The sequence below is a fragment of the Tursiops truncatus genome, chromosome 3 (assembly GCF_011762595.2).
Source record: "Tursiops truncatus isolate mTurTru1 chromosome 3, mTurTru1.mat.Y, whole genome shotgun sequence".
Lineage (NCBI taxonomy): Eukaryota > Metazoa > Chordata > Mammalia > Artiodactyla > Delphinidae > Tursiops > Tursiops truncatus.
The window spans coordinates 108,879,601-108,897,138 of NC_047036.1; the positions used below are offsets into that span (position 1 = coordinate 108,879,601).

At 38.3% G+C, this 17,538-nt stretch overlaps 1 protein-coding gene across 1 annotated transcript in view; it reads right to left on the reverse strand.

Moving 5' to 3' along the window:
• The window catches only part of MEIKIN (meiotic kinetochore factor), a 136,223-nt gene that overhangs the window by 61,461 nt on the left and 57,224 nt on the right, over positions 1-17,538 (reverse strand). The window contains exons 9-10 of the mRNA XM_073802485.1: positions 14,262-14,426; positions 12,661-12,741 (exon numbers count right to left, since the gene is read on the reverse strand). Of these exons, the coding sequence (XP_073658586.1) occupies positions 12,661-12,741; positions 14,262-14,426 (246 nt within the window). The remainder of the gene's footprint in view (positions 1-12,660; positions 12,742-14,261; positions 14,427-17,538) is intronic.

The window sequence follows — 17,538 nt, forward strand, 5'->3', positions numbered from 1 at the left end:
GCTTGCAATTGGTGTCTGAAGTGGAAGGTGTTCCTGTGGGACGGAGTCCTTTATCTGCGGAATCTGATGCTATCTCTGGGTAGATAGTGTCAGAATTGGGTTGAAATCTATGATACCCAGCTGGTGCCTGGAGCATTGCTTGCTGGAAGTGTGGGGAAACCCTCCTCATTGCACACTCGTTGGAATTGGGTCCAGGAACCGAATTAGACTTAATAGGCCAGGCTGCTAAAGGCAGCCAGGGTGATCAGGTATCAGGGGTGGGGGATTCTCTCTAAACTGACGTAGCAGAATTCTTGCTAAAAATGTATTCAAGGATGGATGCGGAAGCCCAAGGTCAAGGCCAAGTTGAGAAGAGGGCTCAGAGTAGCCTAACTCAAGTTTGATCAAGGAGAGATTCTTTGTCAATACAAATACTTGTACACAAATGTTCCCAGCAGCTAAACAATCTGAATGTCCATAAATAGGTGAACGGTTAAATTATGGTATACCATGCAATGGAATACTACTTAGCAATAAAAAGGAACAAACTACTGATACACTCAACAACATGGCTGAATCTCATAATTATGCTGAGTAAAAGAAGCCAGACCAAAAAACTCTCTCTCTCTCTCTCTCTGTCTCTCTCCCTCTCCTCCTCCCTTCCCCCTCCCCCTCCCACCCCCCCCCTCTCTCTCCTCCAAAATCCAATCTATAATGACAGTAACTAGATCAGTAGTTTCTTAGGGAGCAGAGGGTGGGGCAGGAAGAAAGAAATTATAAAATGGTAGGCGGAAATTTTGGTGATGGATATTTTCACTATCTTGATTGTGGTGGTTGTTTCAAAGGTGCTTACATACGTAAAAACTTCTAAATTGCACACTTTAAATATGTGCAGTTTATTGTATGTCAATTATATTATACCTCAATAAAGAACGTTTTTTTAAAAAAGTAATAGTTCTGGGCTTCCCTGGTGGCGCAATGGTTGAGAGTCCGCCTGCCGATGCAGGGGACGCGGGTTCGTGTCCCGGTCCAGGAAGATCCCACATGCCGTGGAGCAGCTGGGCCCGTGAGCCATGGCCGCTGAGCCTGCACGTCTGGAGCCTGTGCTCCGCAATGGGAGAGGCCACAACAGTGAGAGGCCCACGTACCGCAAAAAAAAAAAAAAAAAAAAGGCAATAGTTCTTAGTTTCAACTGGGATCTCAACAATGGGCTATAATCTTGGTTTCCCTAATTCTTCCATTCCCCCAAACTCCTATTTCAAACTATTTTTACTATCCTTAAGCCTCTTACCCTATATTCTTTCTTTCTCTTACTCTCTTTCTCTGAAGATTATCCCTCAAGATGCCTCTAGTCTCAGACTTTTACAATCTGCTCTCCACCCCTGGAGCCAAAATAAACTTTATACAAGAACATTTGATATATCCTGTTTACAATCCCTTACCAGCCCCCCTCAAGAAAAAATCCAAATTCCTTAACATGGATTATAAGACGCTCTTTGATACTGGTCCCTGTTGATCTCTACAATCTCATCTCCAGCTTTCTCCTCACCACCTGCATCCCCGCCTTCACTCCAGGGTCACAGTGAAAAGATCTAGCTGCAATGAACCACTGCCCACCCCTAAGTTCTGCCTCTTAATTTCTTTTTCTCTCTGCCTCTTTCTTGTCTTATTCTTTATCTCTGTCTCTCTTGTCTGCCCTCTCTCCCCTTCTTTCTGTCTCTTTCTCTCTCCCTCTCTCTCTTCTGTTCTTCTCTCTTTTTCTGGTCATCCTCTTTCTTTACTCCCACCCCACACCCCATGGCCCTTAGAGTTATGAGTTTTATTCGTGGATCATAGTACTTCCATATATTCATTCTAACACAACTAGGTTGATGTCTACAATTTATATGCACAGACAAAAACTGAGTTTTGGATTCAAGTAGGATAATACTATTTCCTCTAGTTGTTTAATATCCCTAGGTCCTGATGATGCAAAGTGTTTTGGCTGTGGCAGCCTAATATCCTTTATTTGGAATTATATCTGATAGCTGACTCCACATGTAGATGATGTTAGCCTCAACTGAGTTACAGATCTCTTAAAGTATCTCATATACAAAGTATCCAATATAACAGTAATTATTTCTTTTAGTAAGTGAAGGAAAATTTGAAAATACTACCTCATTTGAAGAATTTTCTTGCAAAGTTGACACAGGAACAATTTCATTTGAATTAACATAATTGCTGACATTTGGAAACAGTTCTTCAAAAGATGTTTTTTGCACTGAGGACAAATCAATCTATAAAAGAATATATTACTCTTTTGTAGAAGCTCAATGTGGCAAAAACAATATTTTTAATTAAAGGAAAGTTGAACTACTCTCTCAATAGAATGATTTTCTTGTGAACTTGACATATGAATAATTTTATCTGAATTCATATAATTGCTGATATTTAGAAATACTTCTTCAAAAGATGCATGTTTAACTGGGAACAAGTGAATCTATAAAGAAGAATACAAGGCTCTTTAGCCTTGTATTATTTGAAATTATTATTTAAATAATAATTTAAATTTAAAATTATTTTTTAAATAGGAATTTTCATTTGCTAAAGTACAATTTAATTTTTATATATTAAGTACCTACTAAATGAAATTCACATACCCAGCAACTACACCTCATGGAATAATTTCTCCTGCTCTTCCCTCAACTGTCAGCCTTCCCCAGTGTTCTACTCTTGCCTTCTTTTTGTCTACCAGTTGTACACTAGAGATTTTTAAATCTCTATCTCTTTCCTGAGCACCATAACCATATCATTATCAGGTTACTTAAATCACCACATATTTCTACATCAAATTCAAAATATTTAAAACCAAAGTCATGATCCATACTCTTTAGTTTGGGATTCTAAGAAGCTTTGTCATGTTGACTATCCAGATCAGACTAGGTCTGGCCTGAACCTAGGCTACACCACATGTAGGTGTGCCCAAAATGAATTATCAACTGCGCTGGGTAGGGAGTGGGGGGCATCTGCCTTTGTCTAGCTCCTCTTCCTTGTAGGAGGACAGAACAACTTCAGGCCTATCAATGTGTATCTTGAAACAGTGTTAGGAAGGTCACATTAAAGTGAGGCCCTAAAAAATGAAAATCTCCAGAAGTCCTTGAGTCAACTGGCCTCCTTTCAGTGTAGTCAGCCAAGGAATGACAGCTTGGAATTGAGGGGAATCTATATGCCTCATTTGGTGTAGAAGAACCAAAGGGCAATTAGTCTCAGATTCATTTGGTAACAAAATGTAAACCTTAAAATGTTAAGCCATTAAGTGTTCTCAAAAGTATTTTTATTTATTAAAAGACACTGGTATTTACCTACAGAATGGGAGAAAATATTTGAAAATCCTTTATCTGATAAGGGTCTAGTATCTAGAACATATAAAGAACACTTACAACTCAACAATAAGAAGACAAATAACCTAACTTTTAAATGAGCAAAGGATCTGAGTAGACATTTCTCCAAAGAAGATATACAAAGGGCCAATAAGCTCCATTACAAAATCACAATGAGATACAACTTCACACCCCAAAAGATAGATGATAGTAAGTGTTGGTAAGAATATAGACAAATCAGAACACTCATACACTGCTGCTGGGAATGTAAAACTATTCAACCACTTTGGAAAACAGTCTATCAACTCCTCTAATGACCAACCATAGAGTTACCTTATAACCCTTCAATTTTACTTCTAGGTATACACTCAAGAGAAATGAAAACATATATCCACACAAAAGCTTGTACCTGGATGTTTATGGCAGCTTTATTCATAATTGTCCAAAGGCAGAAATAACCCAAATGGTCATGAACACAATAGAATATTGTTTGGCCATGAAAAGGAAAGAAGTACTGATACCTTGAAAACATTATGCTAAGTAAAAGAAGTTAGTCACAAAAGACTACATATTATATGATTTTATTCATATAAAATGTCCAGGAAATCTACTGAGATGGAAAGCGGATTAGTGGTTGCTTGGGGCCAGATAGTGGGATGGAGGAATAAGGGGATAATAGTAATGGTTAAAGGGTACAGGGTTTGTTTTTAAGGTGATAAAAATGTTCTAAAATTGACTGGGGTGATAATGGCACATATTTGTGAATATACTAAAAAACGCTGAAATTTATACTCTAAATAGGTGAACTGTACCTCAAAAAAGCTGTTTTTAAAAGTCCACCACAAAAAAAGTATTAAACATACAGTTACCATGTAACCAATTAATTCTTTTTCCACTTATAGGTATATACCCAAGAAAACTGAAAACATATATCCATACAAAGACTTGTACACGAACACTCATAGCACTATTATTCATCCAAATGCCCATAAACTGATGAATTAGAAAATAAAATGTGGTATATCCTTATAATGGGATATTATTCAGCCATAAATAAGGAACAAGGTACTGATAAATGCTGTAACATGGATGAATCTTGAAAATATTATAAGTGAAAGCAAACCTAAAAACACAGAAAGTAGATTAGTAATTTCCAGGAGCTGAAGGGTGAGATGGGGGGAATGGTAAGTGACTGCTAAGGGGGTGATGAAAAATGTTCCTAAAAATGTTCCTGAATGCTCCTAAATTAGGGGTCAACGGCTGCACAACCTTCTGAGTATACTAAAAGTCACTGAATTCACACTTTAGCAAGGTGAATTTTATAAAATGTGAATTATAGCTTAATTTTAAAAAGATGTTGGTATTTACAAAATAGTCAAAAGATTAGTTTTGCAGGGGAAAAAACTCATTTTTAAACACTTATTTCTCATATATACATTTTAACCCAAAATATAAAACAAAAATGAATAAAAAATGAAAGTCATTTTCTGGAAAAAGTATTAATCTTTAGAACACTGGAAAGATTATGAGCAGAGTGCTTACAGAAATCTTTTCCCCATCTTGAAAAAGTGATCTTTGGTTAACTCTCCAACTCTGTTCCACTAGAATAAAGGTAAGAATGTAAACTGTATTACTAGGTAACATTGCTTAGGGTAAAAATGGTATCTGATTGAGAAATTGCATCTGGACTGGGAGGAACTATACGCACACTATAAGTAAATAAATACTAGAAAAGGCACCATATTTTGGGCTTCCCGGACTCTTGTAATTAGGCATATCCCTTGTGGGGACCCTGGAAGCTGCGCCTATGTGTTATTACAAAAGATACTGGATCTCATCTCCTTGTATCTGAGCTGTCCCCAGACTGCTATATAAGCTACTACATGGACTTCTGTGAGGACTGCTCCTGCTGAAGAGGAACATCTGCTCCTGCTCTACTGTATACCTGCTGTATACCTAAACAGCTGTATACCTGCTGTTTAGTTGAACCTAAGAAGAACCCTGGCTGGGTAAGAGCTAAATTATAGATTCTTAGAAGAAAACACAGGGAGAAACCTTCATGACACTGCATTTAATAATGAATTCTTGGATATGACACAAAAGCGAAGGCAACAACAACAACAAAAGATAAACTGGACTACATAAAAATTTAAAACTTTTGTGCATCAAAGGACACTATCAACAGAATGAAAAGGTAACCCACAAAATGGGAGAAAATATTTGCAAACCATATATCTGATAAGGGGTTAATATCTAGAATATATAAAGAACTCCTATAACTGAACAACAAAAAAATAAACAACCTGATTTTTTAAATGTGTGAAGAACTTGAAAAGACACTCCTCAAAAGAAGATATAAAAATGGTTAATAAGCATATGAAAAGATGCTCAACATCATTGGCCATTAGGGAAATACAAATCAAAACACAAGGAGAGAGAGGAGCTTCAAGATGGTGGAGGAGTAAGACGTGGAGATCACGTTCCTCCCCACAAATACATCAGAAATATATCTACATGTGGAACAACTCCTACAGAACACCTACTGAATGCTGGCAGAAGAACTCAGACCTCCCAAAAGGCAAGAAACTCCCCACATACCTGGTCTGAGCTGTGTGTATGAAGGCTCTTGGTGCTCCAGCCAGGCATCAGGGTTGTGCCTCTGAGGTGGGAGAGCCAAGTTCAGGACACTGGTCCACAAGAGACGCCCAGCTCCACATAATATCAAATGGTGAAAATCTCCCAGAGATCTCCATCTCAATGCCAAGACCCAGATCCATTCAATGACCAGCAAGCTACAGTGCTCGACACCCTATGCCAAACAACTAGCAGGACAGGAACACACCCCCACCCATTAGCAGAGAGGCTGCCTAAAATCATCATAAGGCCACAGACCCCAAAACACACGACCAGACGTGGACCTGCGCACCACAAAGGCAAGATCCAGCCTCATCCACCAGAACACAGGCACTAGTCCCCTCAACCAGGAAGCTTACACAACCCACTGAACCAACCTTAGCCACTGGGGGCAGAAACCAAAAACAATGGGAACTACGAACCTGCAGCCTGCGAAAATGAGACCCCAAACACAGTAAGTTAAGCAAAATGAAAAGAGAGAGAAACACACTGCAGATGAAGGAGCAAGGTAAAAACACACCAGACCTAACAAATGAAGAGCAGTCTACCTGAAAAGGAATTCAGAATAATGATAGTAAAGATGATCCAAACTCTCGGAAATAGAACGGAGAAAATACAAGAAACGTTTAACAAGGACCTAGAAGAACTAAAGAGGAAACAAGCAACGATTAACAACACAAAAAATGAAATTAAAACTACTCTAGAAGGGATCAATAGCAGAATAACTGAGGCAGAAGAACGGATAAGTGACCTGGAAGGTAAAGTAGTGGAAATAGCTACTGCAGAGCAGAATAAAGAAAAAAGAATGAAAAGAATTGAGGACAGTCTCAGAGACTTCTGGGACAACATTAAATGCACCAACATTCGAATTTTGGGGTCCCAGAAGAAGAATAGAAAAAGAAACGGACTGGGAAAATATGTGAAGAGATTATAGTTGAAAACTTCACTAATATGAGCAAGGAAATAGTTAATCAAGTCCAGGAAGCACAGAGAGTCCCATACAGGATAAATCCAAGGAGAAACACGCCAGGACACATATTAATCAAACTGTCAAAAATTAAATACAAAGAAAACATGTTAAAAGCAGCAAGGGAAAAACAACAAATAATGCACAAGGGAATCCCCATAAGGTTAACAGCTGATCTTTCAGCAGAAATTCTGCAAGCCAGTAGGGAGTGGCAGGACATATATAACGTGATGAAGGGGAAAAACCTACAACATAGATTACTCTACCCAGCAAGGATCTCATTCAGATTTGATGGACAAATCAAAACCTTTACAGACAAGCAAAAGCTAAGAGAAATCAGCACCACCAAACCAGCTTTACAACAAATGCTAAAGGAACTTCTCTAGGCAGGAAACACGAGAGAAGAAAAACACCTACAATAACAAACCCAAAACAATTTAGAAAATGGTAATAGGACCATACATATTGATAACTACCTTAAATGTAAATGGATTAAAGACTCCAACCAAAAGACACAGACTGGCTGAATGGATACAAAAACAAGACCCATATATATGCTGTCTACAAGAGACCCACTTCAGACCTAGGGACACATACAGACTGAAAGTGAGGGGGGGAAAAAGATATTCCATGCAAATGGAAATCAAAAGAAATCTGGAGTAGCAATTCTCATATCAGACAAAATAGACTTTAAAATCAAGACTATTACAAGAGACAAAGAAGGACACTACATAACGATGAAGGGATCAATCCAAGAAGAAGATATAACAATAGTAAATATTTATGCACCCAACATAGGAGCACCTCAATACATAAGGAAAATACTAACAGACATAAAAGGAGAACTCGACAGTAACACAATCATAGTAGGGGAATTTAACACCCCACTTTCAACAATGGACAGATCATCCAAAATGAAAACAAATAAGGAAACACAAGCTTTAAATGATACATTAAACAAGATGGACTTAATTGATGTTTATAGGACATTCCATCCAAAAACAACGGAATACACATTTTTCTCAAGTGCTCATGGAACATTCTCCAGGATAGATCATATCTTGGGTCACAAATCAAGCCTTGGTAAATTTAAGAAAATTGAAATCATATCAAGTATCTTTTCCGACCACAACGCTATGAGACTAGATATCAACTACAGGAAAAAATCTGTAAAAAATACAAACACATGGAAGCTAAACAATACACTACTTAATAACCAAGAGATCACTGAAGAAATCAAAGAGGAAATCAAAAAATACCTAGAAACAAATGACAATGAAAACACAAGACCCAAAACCTATGCGATGCCACAAAAGCAGTTCTAAGAGGGAAGTTTAGAGCAATACAATCCTACCTTAAGAAACAGGAACCATCTTAAATAAACAACCTAATCTTACACCTAAAGCAATTAGAGAAAGAAGAACAAAAAAAACCCAAAGATAGCAGAAGGAAAGAAATCATAAAGATCAGATCAGAAATAAATGAAAAAGAAATGAAGGAAACGATAGCAAAGATCAATAAAACTAAAAGCTGATTCTTTGAGAAGATAAACAAAATTGATAAACCATTAGGCAGTCTCATCCAGAAAAAAAGGGAGAAGGTTCAAATCAACAGAATTAGAAATGAAAAAGGAGAAGTAACAACTGAGACTGCAGAAATACAAAGGCTCATGAGAGATTACTACAAGCAACTATATGCCAATAAAATGGAAAATCTGGAAGAAATAGACAAGTTCTTAGAAATGCACAACCTTTCAAGACTGAACCAGGAAGAAAGAAAAAATATGAACAGACCAATGACAAGCACTGAAAGTGAAACTGTGATTAAAAATCTTTCAACAGACAAGAAAGAGATCAGGACCAGATGGCTTCACAGGCAAATTCTATCAAACATTTAGAGAAGAGCTAACATCTATCCTTATGAAACTCTTCCAAAATATAGCAGAGGGAGGAACACTCCCAAACTAATTCTACGAGGTCCCCATCACCCTGATACCAAAACCAGACAAAGATGTCACAAACAAAGAAAACTATAGTCCAATATCACTGATGAACATAGATGCAAAAATCCTCAACAAAATACTAGCAAACAGAATCCAACAGCACATTAAAAGGATCATACACCATGATCAAGTGGGGTTTATCCCACGAATGGAAGGATTCTTCAATATACACAAATCAATCAATGTGATACAACATATTAACAAATCGAAGGAGAAAAACCATATGATCATCTCAATAGATGCAGAGAAAGCTTTCGACAAACTTCAATACCCATTTATGATAAAAACCCTCCAGAAACTAGGCATAGAGGGAACTTACCTCAACATAATAAAGGCCATATATGACAAACCCACAGCCAATGTCGTCCTCAATGGTGAATAACTGAAACCATTTCCACTAAGATCAGGCACAAGACAAGGTTGTCCACTCTCACCACTCTTATTCAACATAGTTTTGGAAGTTTTAGCCACAGCAATCAGAGAAGAAAAAGAAATAAAAGGAATCCAAATCGGAAAAGAAGAAGTAAAGCTGTCACTGTTTGCAGATGAGAATCCTAAAGATGCTACCAGAAAACTACTAGAGCTAATCAATGAACTTCGTAAAGTAGCAGAATACAAAATTAAATGCACAGAAATCTCTGGCATTCCTATACACTAGTGACGAAAAATCTGAAAGAGAAATTAAGGAAACACTCCCATTTACCATTGCAACAAAAAGAATCAAATACCTAGGAATAAACCTACCTAAGGAGACAAAAGACCTGTATGCAGAAAATTATAAGACACTGATGGAAGAAATTAAAGATGATACAGACAGATGGAGAGATATACCATATTATTGGATTGGAAGAATCAACATTGTGAAAATGACTATACTACCCAAAGCAATCTACAGATTCAGTGCAATCCCTATCAAACTACCAATGGCATTTTTCACAGAACTAGAACAAAAAATGGCACAATTTGTATGGAAACACAAAAGAGTCCAAATAGCCAAAGCAATCTTGAGAAAGAAAAACAGGAGCTGGAGGAATCAAGCTCCCTGACTTCAGACTATACTACAAAGCTACAGTAATCAAGACAGTATGGTACTGGCACAAAAACAGAAATACAGATCAATGGTACAGGATAGAAAGTCCAGAGACAAACCCACGCACATATGGTCACCTTACCTTCTATAAAGAAGGCAAGAATATACAGTGGAGAAAACACAGCCTCTTCAATAAGTGGCGCTAGGAAAACTGGACAGCTACATGTAAAAGAATGAAATTAGAACACTTCCTAACACCATACACAAAAATAAACTCCAAATGGATTAAAGACCTAAATGTAAGGCCAGACACTATCAAACTCTTAGAGGAATACACAGGCAGAACACTCTATGACATAAATCACAGCAAGATCCTTTTTGACCCATCTCTTAGGTAAATGGAAATAAAACCAAAAATAAACAAATGGGACCTAATGAAACTTAAAAGCTTTTGCACAGAAAAGGAAACCATAAAGAAGATGAATAGACAACCCTCAGAATGGGAGAAAATATTCGCAAATGAAGCAACTGACAAAGGATTAATCTCTAAAATTTATGAGCAGCTCATGCAGCTCAATAACAAAAAAACAAACAACCCAATCCAAAAATGGGCAGAAGACCTATATAGACATTTCTCCAAAGAAGATACACAGATTGCCAACAAACACATAAAAGAATGCTCCACTTCATTTATCATTAGAGAAATGAAAATCAAAACTAAAATGAGATATCATCTCACACCAGTCAGAATGGCCATCACAAAAAATCTACAAACAATAAATGCTGGAGAGGGTGTGGAGAAAAGGGAACCCTCTTGCACTGTTGGTGGGAATGTAAATTGATACAGCCACTATGGAGAACTTATGGAGGTTCCTTAAAAAAACTAAAAATAGCACTACCATACAACCCAGCAATCCCACTACTGGGCATATACCCTGAGGAAACCATAATTCAAAAAGAGTCATGTACCACAATGGTCACTGCTGCTCTATTTACAATAGCCAGGACAGGGAAGCAACCTAAGTGTCCATCATCAGATAAATGGATAAAGAAGATGTGGCACATATATACAATGGAATATTACTCAGCCATAAAAAGAAAGGAAATTGAGTTATTTGGAGTGAGGTGGATGGACCTAGAGTCTGCCATACAGAGTGAAGTCAGAAAGAGAAAAACAAATACTGTATGCTAACACATATATATGGAATCTAAAAAAAAAAAAAAAAAAGGTCATGAAGAACCTAGGGGAAAGATGGGAATAAAGATGCAGACCTACTAGAGAACGGACTTGAGGATACAGGGAAGGGGAAGGGGAAACTGGCAGAAAGTGAGAGAGTGGCATGGACATATATACACTACCAAATGTAAAACCGATAGCTAGTGGGAAGCAGCCGCATAGCACAGGGAGATCAGCTCGGTGCTTTGTGACCACCTAGAGGGGGGTGGGCGGGAGGGAGATGCAAGAGGGAAGAGATACGGGAATGTGTGTATATGTATGGCTGATTCACTTTGTTGTAGAGCAGAGGCTAGCACACCATTGTAAAGCAATTATACTCCAATAAAGGTGTTAAAAAAAACCCCACAAGGAGATACCATCTCACATCTATTATTTAAAAAAAAACACAGAAAGTTACAAGTGTTAGCAAGGATGTAGAGAAATTGGCACATTTGTAAATTGTGGTGCGAATGTAAAATAGTGCAACTGACATGGAAAACAGTATGGTGGCTCCTCAAAAATATACCCAAAAGAATTGAAAGCAGGGTCACAAAGAGATATTTTTACACCCATTTTCATAGCAGCATTATTCACAATAGCCAAAAGATGGAAGCAACCAAATGCCCATAGACAGAAGAATGGATAAACAAAATGTGGTATATTCACACAATGTAATATTATTTAGCCTTTAAAAAGGAAGTATATCCTGACACATGCTACAACATAGATAAACCTTGAAGACATTATGCTAAGTGAAATAAGTTAGTCACAAAAAAGACAAATACTGTATGATTCCATTTATATGAAGTACCTAGAACAATCAGATTCATAGAGACAGAGAGTACAATGGTGGTAACAAGGGACTGGGGGAGGAAAGAATGGGGAGTTACTGTTTAATGTGTATGAAATTTCAGTTTGGCAAGATGAAAAATTTCTCAGTATTGTTGGTGGTGATGGTTGCACAACAATGTGAAAGTACTTGAACTGCACATTTAAAAATGGTTAAAATGGGGCTTCCCTGGTGGCACAGTGGTTGAGAGTCCGCCTGCCGATGCAGGGGACACGGGTTCGTGCCCCGGTCCAGGAAGATCCCACATGCCGCGGAGCGGCTGGGCCCGTGAGCCATGGCAGCTGAGCCTGCGCGTCTGGAGCCCATGCTCCGCAACGGGAGAGGTCACAACAGTGAGAGGCCCGCGTACCACAAAAAAAAAAATTAAAAAATGGTTAAAATGGTAAATTTTATGTTATATATATTTTGCCACAATAAAAAAATTTTTTTAAAGAAGACAGAAATCTTTCTTTCATGTATACCAGTATATAGAGTACTTCCAGTGAAAGTATGTTTATGCAATAGAAATTACAGACATTATTGTCTATGTGCGATATTCCCCTGGTCTAAGAGAAACAGAATAATGGGAAGAACAGGGAGCCAGAAAATAGATACTACAAGTGTCAAATGCTAATAACACTTACCATTAAACTAGCTGTTTGTGAAGACGGAGTACTTGTTAACAGGCCTCTGCTTTTCTTATCAGAAGTACTGGAATGTGTGTTCTATCAGTATTTTGTGAAATAGGGAATTGAATAGCAGAAAGAAATAAAATACCTTAATACAGTACAAACAAAATTTTAATAGTATACTAGATCATATGTCATAGTAATAAAATTTTAATATGCTAATTAAATTTTAAAACACTAGACAAGAAACTAAAGAATTTTTTGGCTTGAGCTAGGTCAAACAACCTCCAAGAGAACTCTATGTGGTAAAAATGATATATCTCTTTGAATAGGTGTCATTACATGCTGCCAAGCCTGGAACCCAAATTCATAAAACCTGAACATCACAGGGAAGTTGTGTTAGGTTTCTTTTTTCTTTCTTTCGTCTTTTCTTTCTTGAACTCTTTCTTTCTGGCTTAAAATCTCTTAAACTAGTTGTTCAAGACATAATCTGGAATATTTATTAGGAAGATTTTATCAAAAAATTATAAGTAAATTTACCTAGTACACTAAATATGTTAGTTCTCTAATTTATTACCTATATGATCTTTTAATCTGTTCATCTGAACAATAGGGATTATTCTACCCTAGGAATTGCCATGCAAAGGTTACAAATAATACATGCTGTTCCACTGCAAGGAGTGCAGTTAGCTGATACTGCCCAGCTGCAACACCTTTAGAATCTGCTTCAGCTTTCAGGTTGAGGCCATCATCTAGGGCAAGCCTCAGCCAACATCTAAGCATAGCAGCCCAACATAATATTCCTATAATGGACAATCTTTGCTCCAGACCTCCCCACTGGGAGAGCCTTTGTCAGATCTGCATTGAAGACTGAGGCTATTCCAGCCCAATCTTCCTTCCTCCCTGCTTTCCTTTCTCAGGTATTACCCCCTCCAATATGCCATTTGAACGCTTTTTTTTTTTTTTTTTTTTTTTTGCGTTATTAGGGCCTCTCACTGTTGTGGCCTCTCCCGTTGTAGAGCACAGGCTCCGGACGCGCAGGCTCAGTGGCCATGGCTCATGGGCCTAGCCGCTCCGCGGCATGTGGGATCTTCCCGGACCAGGGCACGAACCCGTGTCCCCTGCATCGTTAGGCGAACTCTCAACCACTGTGCCACCAGGGAAGCCCTGAACTCTTAATTCTGCCGGAATAATCTCTTCCCAGTGGTCTCAAGTGACACAATTGTCAACAGTCAATCCATTTAAAAAACATCTGCCTGGGGCTTCCCTAGTGGCGCAGTGGTCGAGAGTCCGCCTGCCGATGCAGGGGACATGGGTTCGTGCCCCGGTCCAGGAAGATCCCACATGCCGTGGAGCGGCTGGCCCCATGAGCCATGGCCGCTGAGCCTGCGCGTCCGGAGCCTGTGCTCTGCAACGGGAGAGGCCGCAACAGTGAGACGCCCGCGTACCGCAAAAAAAAAAAAAAAAATCCGCCTGTATATAGCTGTAAGTACATAGATTCTCCACATTTTTTCCTAGATTTGCTAAGACATTAATGCATACCTAAATTTTCCTAATAAGTACATTTTCTTTTTATAGTCTTTTCAAGAATTAGTTAATAAAAGGCCAGTGCTTACCAACGCAGGTTTGAGGGGCTGAGGCAGCAGAACTTTAGCAACTGATCTACCTGCACTGCTTTCTACAACAGACCTCTGGTGAGATGATGGAACCTTGATATTTAGGTGATGAGAGCTTAATGTTGTTTGAGAACTTGTATCTCTAGGTTCAGGATCTTTTTCAGGCTGAAAGAAATTCAGAATCATAAAACACATTTTACAATGCTATAACAACATTTGTATCATCTCTCAGATGTCCTATTTTTATTGTTTTATATATATTTGTGTTATAATTGTTATAATTAAAATGGGATCTATATTTCTATCTATAATTCCCTCAACTTGAAAGAAAGTATTAAACTTAAAAAGTTCTTTTAAAAAAGTAAGGTTTTTAATATATTTAAGGAAAAAAAATTTGTTGAAAGACAAAATAGTCTGAAATATACTCAGCTCAAAAAATTGTCCTACCACATTTAAGGTAACATCTCCCAAATAGTGTTTTTGAAAGAAAAATGACAATAAGATCTATTTATTTGTCACTATTTAAAACTAAATTTTAGAGAAAACATTAAATATATTTATATAAATATCTTTATTATGCAATAATCTTCATTTAAAAAACAAAAAGTCCTTTCTAAGACATCAGGAAGCTGCAACTACAAGAAAGTGTATTGCGGGCTTCCCTGGTGGCGCAGTGGTTGAGAGTCCACCTGCCGATGCAGGGGACACGGGTTCGTGCCCCGGTCCGGGAAGATCCCACATGGCCGTGGAGCGGCTGGGCCCGTGAGCCATGGCCGATGAGCCTGTGCGTCCGGAGCCTGTGCTCTGCAACGGGAGAGGCCACAACAGTGAGAGGCCCGCGTACCGCCAAAAAACAAAAACAAAAACAAACAAACAAACAAAAAAAGAAAGTGTATTGCTTTACCAACTAGTCCCTGCACTGAAAACTGTTCAGTGACTGCTTGTCCTAAGTTATGTGACTTGTCTTATGCTTTCAAGATGTGTTTATAATAATATTCAGGGACTTCCCTGGTGGTTAAGAATCCACCTGCCAATGCAGGGGACATGGGTTCGAGCCCTGGTCCGGGAAGATCCCACATGCCGTGGAGCAGCTAAGCCCATGCGCTACAACTACAGAGCCTGCGCTCTAGAGCCCACGAGCCACAACTACTGAGTCCGTGTGCCACAACTACTGAAGCCCACATGCCTAGAGCCCATGCTACGCAACAAAGACAAGCCACCGCAATGAGAAGCCCGTGCACTGCAATGAAGAGTAGCCCCTGCTTGCTGCAACTAGAGAAAGCCCGTGAGTGGCAACGAAGACCCAACACAGCCAAAAATAAATAAATTAAAATAAATAAATAAAGTAGAAAAATATTCAAAGTTTAAATATATTCAACATAACTGAGGAGAATGCAATTTGAGAATGACAAGATTTTGAGTTGAGGGTAAGGGGATAAAGAGGATGATAAAGAAAGAGGAGGGGAGGGAAGTAGAAGAGGTATAAGGTATTGATATAGTCCAAGCAAAGGAAAGAACAAAGGTATGGAGCAAAGAGTGAGGTACTTACTGTCAACTATTAACTCCTTTCTTTCACTGAAAATTTCACACCTTGCATACAGCCTTTTCTCTCACTCCTGTCATCATTCTCAGCAATTTCATCATCCAAGGGAATAACCCAGCCAACCAACTGGTCTCTAAGTTGCTTGATCTCTGCATTTCCAATAACCTTTTCCCCTCATGGCATTTCATTCACTCTATGATCAAACTTAGCCCTTGCCATCAATAGAAACTACAGAATCAATCAATTCAAATAGCTTCCTATATTTGTCCAACCCCTGCACAATTATCTTGAGGAAATAAACTTCCCTGTCATTGAAATCTCCAATTTACTGATCCTACAATGTTATCTCATCCATGATCTTTCTCCTGTCTTATTCCTTCCTTATCTACCACCAACCATCATTATAACTACTTTCTTATCGCTTTCTCCTCCTATCACAGATGCCTGACAAATCCCCAGCCTGATGAACCCTAACATCAATATCCGCTGTACCACCAGTGCAATTAAGTGTTGGAGAAAATTATACAATGTGGCATACCAACAGCACTACAAACTCAAAAGGAGTAGCCACAGATTGGCACCTCTTCTACACTTCTCTAGCTTCTCATGACTATTTCAAAATCACCCAATTTTCCTTAAACCTCTAGCCTCCTTCCTTCTACCATCTGCAACTGACATCTTTGGCTCACCCTTCCCTGCAACAATAAAAGACATCAAACAGCATCCAACTACTCACTCGAGACTCAAATTTTGGGGGCCCAGTGCAAAATAAAATTGTGGGGCCCCAATATTTAAAAGCTATTTAAAATGTCAAGATGGTGAAAACAGAGCATTAAATGAAGCATGGGGTCCTTCTAAGCACAATACCCGCCCTGCTACCACTACATCTACAAGTATATCACAAGAGAAATCTCCCTCCTCTTTTAAATGCCAGTTCCTCCACTGGTATTCTGGATCTCATCCTTCCTCATCTTTTCAAGGACTTCTCTCCTCCATATAATAGTATAGGGAAGCTTTTTGTTTTTATTTTTTAAAATAGCTTTATTGAGATATAAATCACCATAAAATTCACCCATTTAAGAGTAAAATTCAATGGTTTTTAATACATTCACAGGGTTGTGCAATCATCACCACAGCCTATTTTAGAACATTTTTGTTCCCACTAAAAGAAACCCCATAACCATTAGCAGTCAATCTCCATTCCATCCCCATCAGCCCTAAGTAACTACTAATCTATGGCTGTCTTTATATATTTGCCTATCCTGGACACTTCTTATAAATGAGGTCATATAATATGTGGCCTTTTGTGACTGGCTTATTTCACAGTGCATAGTTTTTTCAAGGTTCATCCAAGTTGTAGCATGTATCAGTGCTTCACTGGTTTTTATTGCCAAATAATATTCTATTGTATGGATATACCACATTTTATTTACCCATTCATCAGGAGATGGACACTGGTGTTGTTTCCACTTTTTGCCTGTTGTGAATAAATGCTGTCAAGAACATTCATGTATAAGTTTTTGTAAGGATGTATGCTTTTATTTCTCCTGGGTATAAACCTAAGAGTAGAATTGCTGAGTCCTACGGTAACTCCACGTTTAAAATTTTGAAGAACTGCCAAATTGTTTTACGAATCAGCTGTACTATTTTACATTCACCCCACAATGTCTGAAGGTTCTCATTTCTCCACATCATCACCAACATTTATTATTGTCTGTCTTGTTTTTCTTTTTT